This window comes from Gallinula chloropus, assembly GCF_964237585.1.
Source record: "Gallinula chloropus genome assembly, chromosome: 16".
NCBI classification, from domain to species: domain Eukaryota; kingdom Metazoa; phylum Chordata; class Aves; order Gruiformes; family Rallidae; genus Gallinula; species Gallinula chloropus.
This window is the reverse complement of record NC_140101.1, coordinates 12,586,363-12,604,208: the sequence shown is the minus strand read 5'-3', so window position 1 is coordinate 12,604,208 and position 17,846 is coordinate 12,586,363. Positions and strand designations below refer to the sequence as shown.

Below are 17,846 nucleotides of genomic sequence, written 5' to 3'. Positions count from 1 at the left end.
TCAGCCTCCTCAGACACTGATAGAAGTGTTTTACCTGCCTGGAAAGGAATTTCCCCAGGGTGCACCTGAGCAGAGGCCCAGGTTACAGGTTCAACTGCAGAACCTCAACTGAGTAACTGGTTTGGAGTGTGGAGATGCTTGTCAAATACATCTGGGCAGGGCCTGGCTTATACCATCCTAGTGCTACCTTCACAGTGGCATTCATAGTTAATTCTGTCTTTTAAAACAGAGGAAGGGGTGAAGAAAGTGTCCTGTTTGGATCAGGCACCTCAGAGAGTCACAGAGATCTGACCAGCAGCAGTTCCTCAGTATGGAAGCTCAGGGAGGATTTCACTTTTCCTAAGGTATCTTGAAGAGGATCAAGAGAGAGATGGGATAAAGTTCTGCTGCGTGTCCTGTGTTTGCTGAGTCATTTGTAGGGAACAATTATCATCAAATTGAGGAAGAATAGAAAAATAAACCTTATGGTTCTAGTCAGAAAGCTTGGGTAACCTTTGCAGCTGCTTTGTGTTGTGGTTGGATAGGGGCCTGATTTGCTGTCTTAAGAGAAATCAGTTTTGATGGATCCTTCTCTTGAAGGCAGAGGAAGCATCTGCTGCTGAGATGTTGAAAACAAACCCTAACACATGAACTAGCTAATGAAAGGAAGTTGGAGGTACAGCTCTGGGCTGTGAACAGCAGCACTTGAGGCCCAAGGATGTGCTCTCTTGTGCTGACTCTGCCCTGAGATAAGGCTCTGGCAGAGGAAAGGAGGTAGTAACATGTTAGTATTGCCAAAGCTGGGCTTGCAGGAACTCATCTTCTGTGTGCTCCAGCTTGTGTTTGCTCCAGTGCCCTCCCAAGCAGCTCTTGGTCTGCCTGCGATGGCTCAGCTCTGATCATGTGGCTCCCCACTTACAGTGTGTTTATGTTTGATCCTAACACTTGAGTGTTACGTATAGCTACCTCTGCAGGGCATGAAAGCCTGGCACAGATACACCCATGTAGGCTGGTCATACACCTGTAGAGCTAGAGCAGCCCCTTGAACCAGTATAATCTGTGGGGAAAGCTGGGGCAGCAGAGTATTCAGGGCAGTGAGCTCTGACCAAAGCTGCCACGTCAGCAGAGCCTTGAGCATCAACAGGATGGCTGCTGACAAAAACACACTTCCTTGACCAGCATGACAGGATTCCTTTGGGGAGATTTCCCCCTGCCAGCCTGGCTTCACAAGCATCCGGGGTGTTCAGTGTCAGTGGTGTTTGCCCTGTGGGAATGCTGGCGTGCCTACAGCTTGTTGATCCTGGGTCGTGTTAGGACAGCTTGCTGTTGCTGGGTTAATCCAGCTGCTGCCTTCCATCTTCTTTAAACCTGAGTGATCCAAGGTGGCTTGGATCTGCAGTGCACCTTCTTAAATAAGGAGTGTGGCCACAAAAATAGCTGTTTCCCTTTGGGATAAACTCTACAAGGAGAAAAGAATTTGTTCAATTTAAATACATTCTTCTAATTGGTGACACTTTTCATAATTGGAGCTGGTTTTTGATAGATGCATCTTTTGTGTGGTGGGGTTTTTTTTTTAATCGAGGTTCACTTAACCCTTTAACATTTTGTGTTCACTTGTGTGACATGTTCTCTGTAAAGGGTGAACCAGCACTTTGGCAGAAGGCAGCTTTTGTTGCTGCGTGCACTGAGGAGGAATATCAAACGTGGATCTCGGTGGAACACTGACATGCTGCTTGCAGTTGTTGTTTGATGAGTTTATAGCAGCTCCAGAAATAGGCTGCCCCAGTTGTAGTCGTGCTGCGGTCTTTACAGTACACAGCATGGACGGGGCTCGGGCTGCGGGAGGGAAAACAAGAGACTCGGTAGTCGAGAAGAGCCAGAGGCAGCCGTGGGAACTGCAAGCATCTGATGCTCGCGGTGGGATGAGCTGCTGTGCAGGTCTGTTGGCTGGAGGAGCTCCGGCTCCACCCGTGCTCGCACTGTCTCGGCGGGTGTCCCTGCGGGGATGCTTCCCCGCACAGCAGCGTTCGCCAGCGGGAGCCGGCGGTACCGGCACCGCCCGGAGAGGTTCGAGCCGAGACGTGCAGAGGTGGCGGCCCGGTCCTTGGAGGCGCCTCTGCCCCTCCCAGCCCCAGCGTCCTCCTGCGGCCCTTGGGCCGGGCGGGCGCCGCTCGCTCTCCTGCCAGGCCGGGGTCAGCCGCGGCTCTGTCACGGCTCTGCCTGTCGACCGTCCCGAGGGCGTCCAGCCCCGTCTCGTACTGGCAGCGGCACAAGCCGCTGTAGGAGCTCCGTGACGACTGAGACGAAGAGACCCTCGCCGAGGGGAAGCTGACCAGGAGCGTTTGGACAGCGGCTGCGGGGCCCGGGGGCAGCGAGCCGAGCCGAGCCGGGCCGGGCCGCAGCCGCCGCTCCCGTCCCGGTCCCGCTCCCGGTCCTCCCCGTCCGGCGGCGCCGAGGGGGCGGGGCGAGGAGCCGAGCCCGCCCCGGCCGGGCGTGCCGCGGTGACGTCACCGGCCCGCTCCGCCGCAGCCCCAGCACAGGCCGCGCCGCCAGACGGAGCCGCCCGCCGGCACCCGCGCCCCGGCCCGGCGGCACCCCCCACACCCCCCCGGTCGCCATGCCCTCGGACCGGCCCTTCAAGCAGCGCCGCACCTTCGGTGAGTTGCGCGGGGCTGGGGTGGGTCGGGCCCCCCCCGCGCCTTCCCCGCCGCGCCGACCTTTGGGGCGACCCCCCCCCGTGCCGCGGGGCGGTCGGAGGCTCGGCCGCCGTCGGGCTCCGCTGCACGAAGCCGGGCCGGGGGCTGGGCGCGGGGCGGCGGGGGGAGGGAGCGGCGGTGCCGCAGCCGCCGCGCGGTGATGTCATCCCGGCCGGCGGCGCGGCGAGGAGCCGACCCCCCGCACCGGGGGCAGCGCTGGAGCCGGGGGACGGGTCGCGCCCAACCGGGCCGGGAGGCGTCGTGCGGGGGCTCCGTGGGGCGTCTCCCCGGCACGTGTGGGAGCGCTGCGGGGCGGGAGTTGTGTTTACACACGGACACCGACCGCCCCGGCCCCGGCTGTCAGTCCTCCGGAGCGGGGGCGCTCGGTACGCCGGCCGGGAGGGCAGCCGCAGTGCTGGGGCACAGGCACCCCGTGTGCGGTGCTGTCGCCGGCCCGTGTCGCGTCCTGCGCGGCCATCCGAGGGGCTGGGCTGGGGTGACGCCTGTTCGGGGCTCGACAGCTGCAGGGCGAGGGGGAGAGCCCGGCGTGAACGTTCCTTCTCGCTCTCCTCCCGGGGCCGGTCTTAGTTTTGACTTTCCGAGCGCGATGACCTCTTCAGAAGTGACCTTCCCTGCTCCCTGTCTCAGCGTTCGGGTAGCTGTGGTTCCCAGAGTGGGATACACCCTCTCTGATTGTTCTTGAGACCCAGCAGAGTTACAGCTCACATCATGGCTGTCCCTTTGTTATGTGCGTGGTAGGAAAACTCGGGTGGCAGGGTTACCACAGGCAGGACTGGGGTTGATTGCCAGGCCTGAGAGCGACACGGGAGGCAGCATCAACTGCTGCTTCTCTTGCCCTCGGCCAGCTGGCGTGGGGAGAGGCCGTGTTTCTGGCAGGTGACATCCCAAGGGGGCTGTCGGCTGAGCTTTGCTCCTTGAATGGTGCTGAAATTGGTGTATTCGTGCCAGGCAAGGCCTCGTTTTGCTTCAGACACTGTCCAAAGGCAGGTGAGGGTGTGTTTCCTACGTGAGTTTCAAAACTGGAGCTTTTTGGTGCCCATCCAACCCCCCTCTGCTCTCTTGGAAACTGTAAATATTTGGTAATTTATTGGCACAACCCTTCAGGCCTTGAAAGCTTACCCAGCCTTCCCCTCCCACAGCCGTGAGCCAAGTGAATGTGCACAAACAAGAATAAAATGAAGCCTGGGTGCCCTGGGAGACTTGCTTGGGACCCTGCTGTTTTCTTCTCAGCCACATAGTAAAAGCAGGGAAGTCCTAAATCAAACCCTTAGTAACTGCCTGCTGTTAAACCACTGAGAATCAGCTTTTTGAGGTCAGGAGGAGCCTGGTTTGCCTGTGCAGATTGCTGAGACTTTGCATGAGCCAGAAGGAAAACAAGATCTGAGGCTCGGAGTGCTTGAAAGGAGACAGGATTAAAATAGCCCAGGAGGGAGAGAGGGGGGAGAGGGAGTTTGGTGGCAGCACCTGTAAGTGCTCCTTGTTTCTGTGTACTTTCCGCTGCCCTTTTGCTCTCTCAGCTGACTGGTCTGCAGAGCTGGGCCAGGAGGAGGGGAAGGAGGAGGAGGTCTGGCAGCCCACACGGTTGCTTTGGGTCAGGGCTGGAATTGCTCAGTCAGAGAAAGTAAATACAACTTGTTTTTGTCTTTGAATCATTACACAACGGGAGCAGGAAGCGATTGTTTATAACGCAGTTGGAGAGGGCTGATGGAAAACATCGCCAGTGACACTGTACTCTCAGAATGGCTTAATTTTTAAGGCTTCAGAACTTTATAGAAGTGGAACAGTTCCAAAAAGCCAGAAAAAAAAGCAGAGTCAGGACTATGACTGTTTACAAAAAGCTCTCAGGCTCTAAGTTCATGGCAAGTGGCTTGCTTAGGTCTTGGTCTGCCACCCCTTGCTGAGGATTCTGCTTTCTCAGTACATGTTGTCTTGTACTTTGAGGATTTGTTTTTCCATCAATTTATTCTACTTATTCATCTGCTTTCTCCTGGATCTATCCTGAACAAAATGTCTGGATTTCTATTCTTTATCACTGAGGACTTGGAAAAAGAACTGGCTGGGAAACTCCAGGTGTTTGAGCCACAGTGTGTTGAGGGCACTGAGCACTGACTGCTCCTGTGATGAAGTGTGCCATTGGTGGTGAGAGGGTGGCGATGCTCTGTGACTGGTCCAGCAGAGCGTCTTTGGTCTGGGTGCACGGGAGTAAAATCTGAGAGTGACGCTCAGCTTTCATGTGCTGGACCTGACTGTGGGTGATGAGGTGTCTCCTCTGTGGTCGCATCCACCGTGGGTGTCCCAAAACAATTCTCCGAACAAAGCTGTGCTCTGTGTCAAAGGAACAGCGTGTCCTGGCTGTAGCGAGCGCGTGCGGCAGCCTGACGACGCTGCTGTCCGTGAGCCTTGTCGGAGCGTTGCGCAGCTCCCTCGCCCCGCTGTTCTTGAAGTGGTTGTTTTGAATTGGCTGCTCAGCTGTTGTGTGGCTGCCAACAGGCTCCCAGCTTTGTTTGCAGCGCAGCCCGTGCCGCTACAGACACGGACCTTGCACCTAGACCTGGGGGCTCATTTCAGAGTCGATTGGCCTCGCTCCCCAGCATCTTGTCGAAATGGAGGCACTCTGCAGTCAGACACGTACGCTGCAGCCCTTGGCTAGGTGATGAACATCGATCTCAGCCCCTCTGGACTTCAGTAATCCCATCCCAGGTTCAGTCCTCTGGGAGATCTGCCTTCAGTTCTGGGAAGCCAGCAATGTTTGTTCCAGTGTCTGGAGCTGGATTCCCTCTCCTCTTGGCTCTGGAGATGGGAAGCATTGCCTTCTCTGGGGACCTGCCTAGGGTGAGCCAGCAGTGCTTGTACCAGTTGAAAGCCCATCAGATGATGAATTGTCTGTCTCACAGGCCATCCTGTGCTTGTCATAACGGTTTTTCTTCTCAGTGGCTTGGAAAAGCATCTTGATCTGAGGGTTGGAGGTGGGTTAGTGAGTCAGCTTGTCCTCACACCCCGTGCTCAAGGTATTCATGCTCCAGCACTAGCAGTTGTGCTTTAACAGCTGGGATTCCTTGAAATGAGGGTGATGAAAGTTGATGCTTAGCTGCATCTACATCCTATCTAGTTGTGTTAATTGCTGAGTACATTCTCTGACATGATTTGATGTGGGGCACGTTATCAGCATTGATGAAAACAAGGACTGGACAAACATCCACAATAAATGCCAGCTCAACATGTAGACCGCAAATACTGATTTGTTTTATTATTATTATCATTTTTATTCTTCTATCTAATAAAAGGTCCTGACTGGCAGCCAGGAATAATAAAATCTCTGTGCCCTTTGCTCGTTACTTAATACTTTCTTTACTATGAGAACTTCAGGTATCCCCTTGAGCCAGGAGGGTGGAGAGGGGTGAGTCAAGGAGCTGTGGGACTGGTAGACACTTGCTGCCTCTGTTGTTCAGTAGCCACAAGATGCACACAAGTCATCTCCCCTGGCTTCTGTGTTCCATCCTTGGTCAGTTCCAGTGGTCATGGTCAGGAGAGTCACCTGGGAGGTCCTCTGATGTGTCACCCCGCTTGTGTGACATTCTGCATCACCCTGCAGTGTGTAAACACCTCCAACTCTGTGGTCATGCAGTTGTTTTGTCTTCAAAAGGCAGTTTGTTAATAGGCCAGGAGAGAAGATAAAGGAGTGAATTCAAGACTCGTGTCTGGCACGTGTCCCCAAAGAGGCGCTGCAACCCCTGCATGTCCGGGCATGTTTGCACACAAATAGCAATGACCCTGGCTGTGCAAAGTCTCTTTGGGCACGCAGCTGTGTGGTGTTTGCATTAAAACCCAGCTCTGTCAGGAGTGCTGGTTCTTTGTTTGAGCAGTTTGAAGTCTCTGAAGACTTCTGAGGTGTTTGAGCATGTTTTTGCTGTCTTGGAGGCTTAAAATTGTGAAGGTGGCCAACACAGAAGAAAAGGTCAAACAAAAGCTAGAGGGAAGCCTTGCAGAGGACAGTCTCCTGATGGCTTATCTGGAGGGAACTTGCTGTTCATTTTCCAAGGCTAGTGAAACTGGGATTAAACAGTGAGCAATAAAACCCCCAGTTCCTTACCTGGACTCTGAGGTAAATCCTCTGTGTGCCACCCAGACGTGGCACAGAAGGTATTTCCCATTCACCTCCCATGCTCAGGATGTCTGGTGAGTTGGAAGCCCCGTGATAAGCTGTCTGAATGATGGAGGAACAGTGCTCAGCCTTCATGGCCCACAGCAGGGGTGATGTGGTACCGGGCAACTAGAGAACAAGTGTCTCAATGTGAATTTAGATTTCACAGTTGTGTTGCTCTGCTTGGTCACGAGCTGAGGCCTTATCAATGATTTGCCAGATACAAATACTCATTCCTGGAGCCAGGCTCAAAATCAGGCTCAGTTAAACTTTGAAACTGCTAGGAAAAAAAAAATGAAGGTGATTCTTGTTTGTCTTTTAAACTCTATTTTCATGCTCTTTTCTGGAGCTGAGGTTTGGAGCTTATGCAGATGAACAAGCCTGCTGAGATCCTCCTGCAGTCACGGGGCTCCGGGACCTGGACGTTACAAAACCCTTCCAGACATCACACGTCTGGCACTGAGGCTGTAGCAGAGCAGTGGCTCGACATGCAGATCTGGCAGCAGTTGCTCCGTGCTCATGTGGGTAACACCTGCCTGTGGCAGTGGAGCATCAAGGTCCCCCTACACCAGGTTGCAGTGACACTTTCTATCAGGCAGTGAGCTCAAACCAGTGTGATGGTCCGGAGTCATTCCTCCTGTCCCAAGTGCCCCACCTTTGCAGGCTGAAGGAGTAAAGTGTGACCAACAACCAGAATCACTGTCAGGTTCCTGCAGCACGACTGTCCTGTGCAACCTGGAACCACGACCCTCTCCTAGTAGTGAGGACAGCTTTTCAGGGCACGTCTGGCCTCACGAGCTCTGCCCTCCTTTCCTCCTCTTGCTCCTCCTGTGGTGCTGCTGGCCTGAGAACAAGCTCTCCAGCGCTGGGCAAGGACAGGTGAGGTCAGCTGCTGTGTGAATCACAACGCATACACAGAGGTGTATTTCCTGATGGTTAGAGGTGTCTGGCCTTAGGGTGGTGTGATTATTACAAAAATACTTATTGATGATCATCTGGACTGACCTGCATAACTTGTCTGTGTCTTCAGCAGCTGCCAGCGCATCCCAGACATACCCTGCTTTCAAACCAGCCAATTCCTCCTCTCCTTGCAGGATGCCTCTTGGAGAGGGGACCACGTCCTGTTCTTCCAACCTTCTGCCCTGGCACTGACCACAGCAGCTTCCTAAAGAAGCATGTTCATTTCTGCATCTACGTAGATCTGAGACAGATCCTCCCCCCCCAGGGTGGCTGGTAGGGTGTTTTGTGGGTGGCAGTGAGAAAGCCACAGGGCTGGTAGCCTGCTGCAAGTGGCAGAGACATCTGCATGCTCCGTTTGTGCCACGGGCAGCTGCGCCTGGAGCCCTGGGATATGGGACCTCAGGGATGGGCAGCAGCTCATGGCTGAATTTCTACTCTGTGTTTTGCTTTCCACACGTGCTGCTCTTACTCAGCTCAGGATCTGGTGACCCTCATCACTAGAACACTGGTGACAATTCCAGGCAATGTTTTGTCTTTATGGTGTTTTCTTAACAGCATTCCTGTTGGTCAGAGGAAGCAGGACTGGTCATGGAGTCAATCTGCTGCCCCAGGGCAGCACCAGTGCCTGACCAGTGTTCATTGAGCATCTCCTGGAAAATGGTCTCACTTACGCACCTGCGCTGCCGGAGGACTTGCCTGTGTGTGCCGCCCTCTGTATCTGTTGTCTGACTAAGCTCTTCTGCATCCAGGGCTGTCCTTTTGCCCTGTGTCTGCACATCACCCAGCACAGTACAGACTCATCTCCTGTAGCCCGAGGCTCCTGGGCATTGCTGTTAAAAAAGGTTCAAGCTCAGGAAAATCTGGCTTAAAATTCTCTCCTGTTCTCCATAAGCGTCGTAACAACTCATGCTGCATCGCCATGGGATGTGTTTTGTGCCCACATCCTTGGGAGAACAGCTTGGGAAGAGCCTCAGTCAAGAAAACAGCTGAAATTCTGGTGTTTGGGGCAATTTGCAAGCTCTGCTGATGGTACTTCACAGTTGAAACAGGAGTTGGAAGAGCAACAGGCATATGCAATGCTATAAAAATACTCCTGGGTTCCAGGAAGCCCCAGCAGTGAAATTCTGCTGGAGACAACCAGGCCTCAGTGTGTGGTTTGTATCCTGCTGCCATCTTGAGCTCTCACATCCTGGCACTGGGGAGGAGCAGCTGGGATTCCCTCATGGTGGGGTGAGGTGCCCACTCCCGGGACAGGAGGAAAGGCTTTTCCCTCTGGGAGCTGTCCATTAATCTTTGCTCAGTTCCTTCAGAGCAGAAGCTGGCTGCAGCCCCTTCGTCCCCTTCTTGCTCAGGGTCCCTGAGCCGCTGGACTGTGATGTGGTGTTCTGCTGCTCCTTGCAGCAAGGGGTGACCAGAGGAAAAACTATGTACAGTGTGGACAGGGTGGTCTAAACAGTCCTGGCTCACTTCACGTACAGAAGGAGGATTAAATGTAGCCACGTGCTACTGGAAAGCTGCAGGAGAAGAGCGAGGCTTGTAAAAATCAGAGCTGTGGTGTGTGAGATGTGAGGGTGCAGACACTGCTAGTGAAAGGGAGGAGGGAGTCTACCTGCATGGAGGGCCAGCCGTGGTGTGAGCCTGGGGGCTGGGCTGCTGGCTCCTTTGGTGTTCCTGATGAGGGGAGCGAAGGGGCAGGTGCTGATCTCTCCTCAGTCTGAGGCAGCTGCAGCCCTTGCGGAGCCCAGGACAGGGGCCTCAGGGTGGGATCCCGAGACACCGACGCATAGCTGGGTTCTCTGTGTGGCACCTTTTGGGGGAGATGGGCAGGGGCCACCTCTGGCTCTTCCCTGGAAGGTGGTGATGGCTGCCAGCCTTGTGCTGGAGCTGGGGATGCTTCCAGGGAGCAAGGAAGGGTATGCGGCGTGCCACTGCCCTTTGGCACATGCAGCCTACACTGGCTGGTGGCTCTGAGTTTTCCACATGACCACCCCTTATACCCTGCTAAGCCTGCAGACCGGCCTTTGGCCAATTGCTTCTCAGAGCCCTCTCATCATTGCTTACACTCTTGGGGCTTACTGAGCAGACAGCTCTGTGACCTGGTGGGAAATGCACGGTGTCTCAGAAGTTCAGCCATCTGATACAGAGAGATGCAGGATAGGGTGGATACTGAAACTGGAGAAACTAGCCAGCCATGAGGACACACAGCTTTCTGCAAGCTCTGTTAATACCCAACCCTGAGTTGACTGCAGTCAAGCTACCTAAAGTTCTTACACTGATGAGTTTAGTCCACTCACGCTGTGGACCTCCAGCCTTTCAGGTGGTCTGTCCTGCTGAAGCTTGTACACAGTGACCTTGTGGGAGTGGGGCTCTGCAGAAGGGGGTTCACCCGTTTGCTGCTCAAGTCAGGTGCTTGTGTGCTGGGTGCTTCTTGTCACCTTGGTGTCCTTCAGCGTTCCTGCAGTGCTGATTCCTGCGTAACTCCTTGCTGATTGGGACCCTAAGGGAACATTGTGTCACAAGGGCAGCTCTGGATGCCCTGGAGCATTGGATAATGTGAAAAGGAAACCTGAGGAGCTGCATTTTCAGTCATAAAGTCCAAAATACATATGCCCAAATTTTCCATTGAATCCAGATAATCTTGTCCTGCCTTGCTAGCACATGGTGTCCTACAGAGCAGAGGTCTAGTAATATCCTACAGGGCTAGTGTCCTCTCAGAGGAGACAGAAACAGTGATCAAAAACTTCTGTGATCCTGTGATTCCATAGTCTTGTGGCCTCTAAAGAAACTCCAGTGTCTTCCCAAAGTAGGATCTAGCCAAATTCAATGTGTAAGCAAGAAGGTGTGAGTAGTTAGATGCTCAGTGTGTGTGGGGAGAAAACACACTTAAACACATGCACCTACCCAGCCCTACATGATCCTGGTGGGTTGTGAGGATCTGGGACTCTGTGAAGCTGGGAAGGGGAGTTGGGCATGAAGTAGGGGTGTGTGTGTGGCAGGATGATGCTGTGACAGATCCTGCAATACCCCGATCTTGCATCTCTAGGCAGTCTTTAGTCACTCTGGCTTATTTACTGTGATGAAACTGCTTCCCCGTGACACTTCCAATGGGCTGTTGTAGGCTGGGAAGGAATTCCCAGAGTAATGGTGATACAGGGAGGAGTGTAGGTCTGTAGTGTCTCAGGAAGAGTGCACACAGAGCCATGCCTGGCCCTGGATGGCTTCTTCCCCTCCTTTCCACTGCTTGGAACTGTGGAAAGTAGAGGGGGCATTGACATCCTGTAAGCTCGAAGACATACAAACGTCTCTGTGCTGCCATTGTGTGTGTTAGTAAACATCAACTCTGGAGGAAAATGGGTTACAAAGTGTGAGAGCAGCTGCAGAAAAAATCTTGTAGTACGTGGGTCATCTTCCTTAAGTTTTAATTCCCATTTCTGTGACAGGTTTAGGAATACTTTCTGTCAGGCTCTTGTAGCTACTATGATAGTGCAGGAGTCCTCCTTGGACCGAGGCACAGTGCCAGGTAGTGCTTGGAAGTGTGCAGGAGGCAGAAGGAAATGGCTAAAGCCCAGCCCCAGTTGGAGAATCATCTCCTCTGGGGAAGCAGCCAGGAGACACAAAGAGCCTGAGCTTCCAGAGCTGAGACACTGAAGCTGTGCTACTGCCTGGCACTGATGGTCACTGAGCTGCATTTGCTCAAGGTAGATCTAATAATGCCATTTGGTGATCCTTACGGTCTCATTTCAGTCATGAGGTTTCCGTGTGTGTTGACCAGTTTCACCGGGCAGGGTGGCATGTCCCTGCCTTGGGTCTGGCTGGGGCGGCAGGAAGGCATAGAGGGTTGATCAGTGAAGCAGACACACAGCTGCCCACCTCACTGCTGCTAAGTGTTCAGAAAAGGCCCAGTGAACAGAATTCATGGTTTTTTGCAGTGTCCCTCCCTGCCAGGTTGTGGCTTGCAGGGTAGTTACCTCGTACCTCGCTCCTGCCTGAACTGGCACAGCCAGATGGGTCTAATTTCCTTTCTTCGCTTCTTCCTTTCCAGCGGATCGGTGTAAGGAAGTACAGCAGATCCGAGAGCAGCACCCAAACAAAATCCCGGTAAGTTACTATTCTTACTCTCCAAATTACACTTTCATCTCATGACCCTGCAGTGCTGCTGGGTATCCTGCATGAGCCAGCCACAGAGGTTGCAGAACTGCTCCTCGGAAACAACACAGGGCACTCTCCATGAGCCTCCAGTGCCTTGTGCTTGCCAGCTGCTCAGTAGCAGACCCTGTTCTCAGCAGTGCACAACATGGTCTTTCTCTTAAGCGTCAAGGAGGTAAGGAACTGGTGTGATCATAAATCTACTTCCAAGTTTATGTAGCAGGAGAAAAGTCTGAAATGGCCTTTTTTAGTTTAGGTGTGTTTTTGTTGCAGTAGCTACCTGACTTTTCCTAGGTAACCTGGTAAGGATTTCTCTGCATCTGCCCAAAGATAGATGTGAGAGATGATCTTTGCAGTATTGAAAGCAGAGAGGGTCTGTTAGAGTAATTCGTACCACAGCCAGTCACACCCATTCTGTGCTTTCCCAGCACCTCTTGTTCACATGTGTAGGTGAGACTCCAGGAATTCCTACCAGATCTTCCCGCCCATGTCAGACATACTGTGCTGTCTTGCTCTTTGTCTGTGAGTGTGCTTTTGATATCCTAGCTGAGAAGAAGGAGAACTTACAGAAATAACATAACCTGGGGCTTGCTCAAGTTAGTATGTGCAATACTGTGGCATGTATGACCACAAAATGGGACATGTTCATAGTTCAGTCCACTCTCAGTGTTGGATGAACATGAGCCCTGTCTTAAAATTGCATACAGTCTCTCAGTGTTTACCCTTCAGATCTTAAGGTCTCAAATTACTCTTGGCACATACCCATCCATTCCTGCCTTGTTCTTCATTTGATTTTAGCACAGCATCTTCTAGCAAAAAGAATCCTTTCTCTTCCTTCGCTTCCACAGCCCCTGTTCTGTCCACGTGTTGTCAGCTCAGCAGGGCAGGACTTGCCCCTTGCAGCACGCTGAGCACCAGTGTGCTGTATTATCATTTATTGACCACTGTTTTTCATGGCACATGGTTTTCATGGCATTATTATGGCTCTGTGTTTCTCCACAGTTGGGGCAGAGCCAGTTAGAATGCCTTACAGCGCTGGGAATAAGGATAAGCTAGAAACAAGTTGTATGTAAAACATACACACTGCGTATGCCACATCGTTGTACACAAATGTGTGTTGCTGGGAAATGAGCAGAAGGGACAGAGCTCTGCATCCACCTGCAGAATTTTACCCACGTTACTGAAACGGGGTGGGAAAGCTTCCGTGGGGGGAGCGCTCTCTCTCTTGTGGCCAAACATCACATACCATGGGTGGGAGAAGGCTTCTGTGCCATCAGGACCTGGCCACTGGTGTGGTTGTCTGAGGAGCTGTGTGTGTGCGGGGAAGTTGAGCCATGGCGGAGATTGAGCCCTCCCACATCAGCTCAAGTGACCTCTTTGTTCAGTGCCTTGTTGTTCTTGGTAGTGGCCTGAGTGCCAGCATTGTGAGAGGATGAGGGGCTTGGTTAAATGCTCAGACACTTTGCTTCCCGGGGTTGACATGGCAGGGGGGAGGATTTAGCTGCAAAAGAATTGTGAGGAGAGAAGGGTGTTTGAGGGCCTTGGGGTATCTGATGTCCATCTGTGTTTGTGTCAGTGGTGTCTAAAGGCCTGGTCCCGATTAGACCCAGACCCTGAGGTTGATGCTGTCTTGTCTCTGTTCCATAGCAGGGTCCTGCAAATCACTGTACGTTGTGTCCAGTGCGGGGGCTCTGAGCAAGGCCTCGGACTGCAGAACGGAGTGCGGTGTGGGGGACAGCTGTGGCTGTGAGCCAGGCAGTGCACACAGGTTGGCTGTAGGAAGCATTTGCTCTTCTGTGAAAGGCAGGAGCTGGTAATTAGAGACATTTACTTCTGCTCCTGCTGGCTATGAAAAATGAGGCATAGGCCAGGTGTAGGGGTCCTCTCTGCATGGAAGTGTATATGCACAAACACAGCGTAGCTGCCCCTGTGTGCAAACTGCTGTTAAGAACTCGAGGTCCCGCTGTTTATGTTTCCCAGAGCAGCATCCCTGATGTGGCTGTTGTGAGTGTCCAGTCTCTTAAGACTGTTCATCTCCCTGGAGCCAAAATACTCATCTGGCCAAGTACGGTGTCTCTAGAATAATTCTGCTTGTCTTTATCCTCCTGCCAGAAGGAGGATGGATGTTAGCAGGTTAGTAAGGGACATCCTGATGCATGATTTAGTCTGTTGAAGAAATTTGTTATTTAATCAGGTCCCTGCCTTGCAAAACAGGCCAAAGACCTGGCTTTCCATGGCTTTTTTTTTCTGGCACTCTTGCTCAGTATGACAGGGAGACATGGCCAATGTGAGAATATGCTGGGGGACTCATTGGCAGCTTCATATGATGCTTGTCCAGCCCTCAGGCTCCTGGGTCCCCCTTGTGTGAGCCTTATCCAGGATGGGCTCTTCAGAGAGCACATAGGTGTGGAGTTCTCACCAAGGTGCCTCGCAGCCCTCCCTCATAAGGGAGCTGCCTGCAACACAGCCTGGCCCATCCTGGTGGGCCTTGAGATGAGTCCTGTAGCCTGGGGAATTCATCAGACATTCCCATCTCACTGGTGATACCGCAGCATCCCAACCAGAGTGTCTGATTTGGCTTTGGTGTAGAGAGGCTGCAGGAGTGACATCGCTGCTGCTGGTAGAGGCTGGTGTGTCTGCAAAATGATTAAGGGTCAGTGTTCCTAGAGGATCTGATCCTCTTGGCTCCACAGAGCCATCTTCTGGGGATCCTGATCTCTGCAGGCTCCTCCAGCCCTCCACTGTTCAAAGGCATTTGCAATCTTCTGTATATTTTTGGAAAATAACTGGGTAATGGATTTATGGGAACTCCTTGCCTTCTAGTGAAAAATAATGTCCAGTCTCACTTGGAGAAGCCAGTGAAGTGATTAGTGTAGGAGTGTCGTTCTGTGGAGAAAAAGGCTAGGTATGAGAGAGCCGTGAGAGTCAGAGTGTCACCGTAACGGGAACATACTGAGCTTTCTGAATAATACTATTACTTATTTTAACTGCCTACTACCTTGTTTCTTCGAATAAATTGTATCTTTCTAAGGTGGTTTAGACCAGCAAGTGTAGATGTCAGCAGACACTCCACAACGGAAGTTCATTCATTGTAGTAGCAGGAAAGCCAAACAGCAATCATTTGTTAGCCGTTTCAGAGTGCAGGTGTGGCAAGAGCTTTCCCAGCCGAGCCCTCCGAGGGCAGGTTGGGCTGTAGCTAAATCAGTCCACTGATGCCTACTGTTCCTCAGCCAGCCAGAGCAACTGATGCTTTAGTTCACTTGGATGCTCTCCACTGTCTGGTTCAGGCAGACAGATGACTCTTCACTGAAGAGTCAGCAGCCAACCTGATGGTCACTGTTCATGTCCTTTTCTTTGGTCTTTGTTTTCCTGTGAGGATAAAGCAGAGTGGGATCTTACCTCAGCCTTTCCACTTGTGCTAGTTTAATTTGTGTTTCACCTTGAGGCCAGTGCTTGGGAACTCTGAACTGTGGCTAACCCTACTGTTGACTTTCTCCCCAGGTTATCATCGAACGCTATAAAGGGGAGAAACAGCTGCCAGTGCTGGACAAGACCAAGTTCCTTGTCCCAGACCATGTCAACATGAGTGAATTGGTCAAAATAATCCGGTGAGTAGGGTGGCCCCAACAAGCACGCTGTGGACCTGTCCTCACCCACAGACCCTCAGCCCAGAATGGTGGGCTGAGAAAAGAGGCAGAGGCAGCTGCTGAGGACAAGGAGGGGAGATGGTGACCACAGCATCCTTGTGGTGTGGTACAGACTGCTGGGGGAAAGGGTGCGCAGTCAAGGGGGAACAGGTTCTTAACATCTGGTGGAGGACTGTGACCTCCCTCATAGGGACACTCTGTGGACTGATGAAGGGGACTCCAATCACCTTCTTTTATCCTTCAGCTCTGATGGAAGAGGCCCCTCCGCTTTGCCTTTCCAAGCAGTGCTTGGAGAAAGGGATTTTGCCGATTCCTAATTTAGGAGGCCTTGGAGCCCAAAGCAGCATGGCTGGGTTCACAGACACCAAGTCCTGAGCATGTGGAAGGAGGTCCTAGTTGTGCAGTCCTGGCCCCAAGTGAACAAGGATACTGGGGGGAGGCAGAATTTGATATCTTGATGCCTACCATAGGGGATTGATGCAGGCCTTCCTGCCCTTTCTCCACAGGCGTCGCTTGCAGCTGAATCCCACCCAGGCTTTCTTCCTGCTGGTGAACCAGCACAGCATGGTGAGTGTGTCTACCCCCATCTCGGAGATCTACGAGCAGGAGAAGGATGAGGATGGCTTCCTCTACATGGTCTATGCTTCCCAGGAGACCTTTGGCTTCTGAGGCCTGCCAAGAGGTGGCATGTGGAGACAAATGAACTATAGCATATAGGCTCCCTGTCTGGTAAGACAGCACAGCTAGAGGCTCACAGAAGGGGAGCTATGCTGACTCCTTTCCTCTCCCTCTCTCCTTCCTCCCTCTGCTTCCCATCACCGTCACCAGAGAGGCTCCCAGAGTGTGTTGGACTCATACAACCCTTCACCTTTGTGTCATTAAATCCTACTCCCTCCACACACGCACCCATGTACCCACACATGTAGACACCCCCACACACATGGGCCCTCAGCTTCCTATGCCATCCCCTTTGTGTAACACAACTGCTCTTGCTGTGCTCTTTGCGTTTGTAGCCTACTGACAATGAAGTTCAGCTGGTGATGGAGAGGATAGGACGCTGCTGCCTCCCCTTTCCGCACAGGGAGAGCCGCTTCTCCTCCCAAGACATTAAGAAAAGGCAGGAGGACTGCTAAAGCAGCAAACAAATGTTCCCATTGCTCCTAAGTTTTAAATGATTTTAATTACGCCCAGATCAGATTCTTGGTGCTACTGAGTAGTTGTAGGCATATCTATAGGACTGTGGATAATGTATATCCTTTACATTTTATTGGGTTGTGAGGGGCTTGGTTTTTTTGGGGGGGATTGGAATGGGTAGAGGGAGTGATCTTTCCTGTATCCTGTAGGTAAATAAGTCAGGCTTCATTGCACTTTAAAGCATCCTAGATGTAAGAGTGGAATTTATTTTTATTTTATACAAGTTTGCCATACATAGTACTGCTCCTCTTTTCAGAGTTGGATGTAGATTGTCTGGGTTTTTTAAATAAAATTGATTTCCCTTCTGTCTCCCTGTTGCATGCAATGTTACAGTCTCAGTGTGGCAGTTTGCTCAAGGAATGTACTGTTTTATATTTGCTATGTTCCCATTCCCGTTTTTCATGTATTATACTGAAGGAAATGTATATGCTAAAATCCCATCCAGTTGAATCTATACAAAGGTATAAATAAATATAAATATATATAAATATATAAAAAATAAAGTTCAGGTTGTGTCTTGTAGGAATGTTCTGTTCCCACCTTGTCTCTCTTAATGCCACAAGTACCAAGTAGCAATGATGTGTGATCCCCAAGTTCACTGGTGCATTCTCTGCCTGCACATGATTTGGAGCTGGTCACTTCTCTGCATAGCCCCAATTTGTGGGGGAGGTGGGCAAGATGGCTTCTGAGGCTGCAGCAGCTTCTGTAACAGGCAAGAACTGTCTATCTCACCAAGCAGTTTTTGGGCATGCTGTGATGCAGCTGGGTGTGGCCAAAGCCTTTCCTGAAAGGTCATATCAAGTGGTGGCCTGCTGTTGCCTGCACCTGGGCATTCGCGTCAGCACCACCACACACTAAAATTAGAACGATACAGAGAAGGGTGGCATGGCCCCTGTGCAGGGATCACATGCAAATTCACAAAGCATTCTGTATTTTTGAATGCTGCAGTGGAATCTTAAAAACCACACGGAAGGCAATGGGCAGTTTTTAAGTAAAGTGAAGGGCTAGAGGTCCTGAGGCCAAAATGATCTCAAAAAGTCAAACTTTCTAGGATGAAGTGGG

At 52.0% G+C, this 17,846-nt stretch overlaps 1 protein-coding gene across 1 annotated transcript; it reads left to right on the top strand.

Moving 5' to 3' along the window:
* The first annotated feature begins 2,511 nt into the window (after positions 1-2,511).
* Positions 2,512-17,306, top strand: MAP1LC3A (microtubule associated protein 1 light chain 3 alpha). Its single transcript, XM_084271399.1, has 4 exons — positions 2,512-2,636; positions 11,840-11,895; positions 15,445-15,551; positions 16,097-17,306. Exons 1-4 carry the CDS (start codon positions 2,597-2,599, stop codon positions 16,257-16,259), a joined length of 366 nt encoding a protein of 121 aa, XP_084127525.1. The 5' UTR covers positions 2,512-2,596; the 3' UTR covers positions 16,260-17,306.
* The last annotated feature ends 540 nt before the right edge of the window (positions 17,307-17,846 follow it).

Bases quoted from the DNA above. Each gene is read 5' to 3' on its own strand.
- MAP1LC3A (XM_084271399.1), top strand. From the start codon at position 2,597: ATGCCCTCGGACCGGCCCTTCAAGCAGCGCCGCACCTTCG. The intron at 2,637-11,839 runs GTGAGTTGCGCG...CTTCCTTTCCAG, and splicing joins CAAGCAGCGCCGCACCTTCG to CGGATCGGTGTAAGGAAGTA. The intron at 11,896-15,444 runs GTAAGTTACTAT...CTTTCTCCCCAG, and splicing joins AGCACCCAAACAAAATCCCG to GTTATCATCGAACGCTATAA.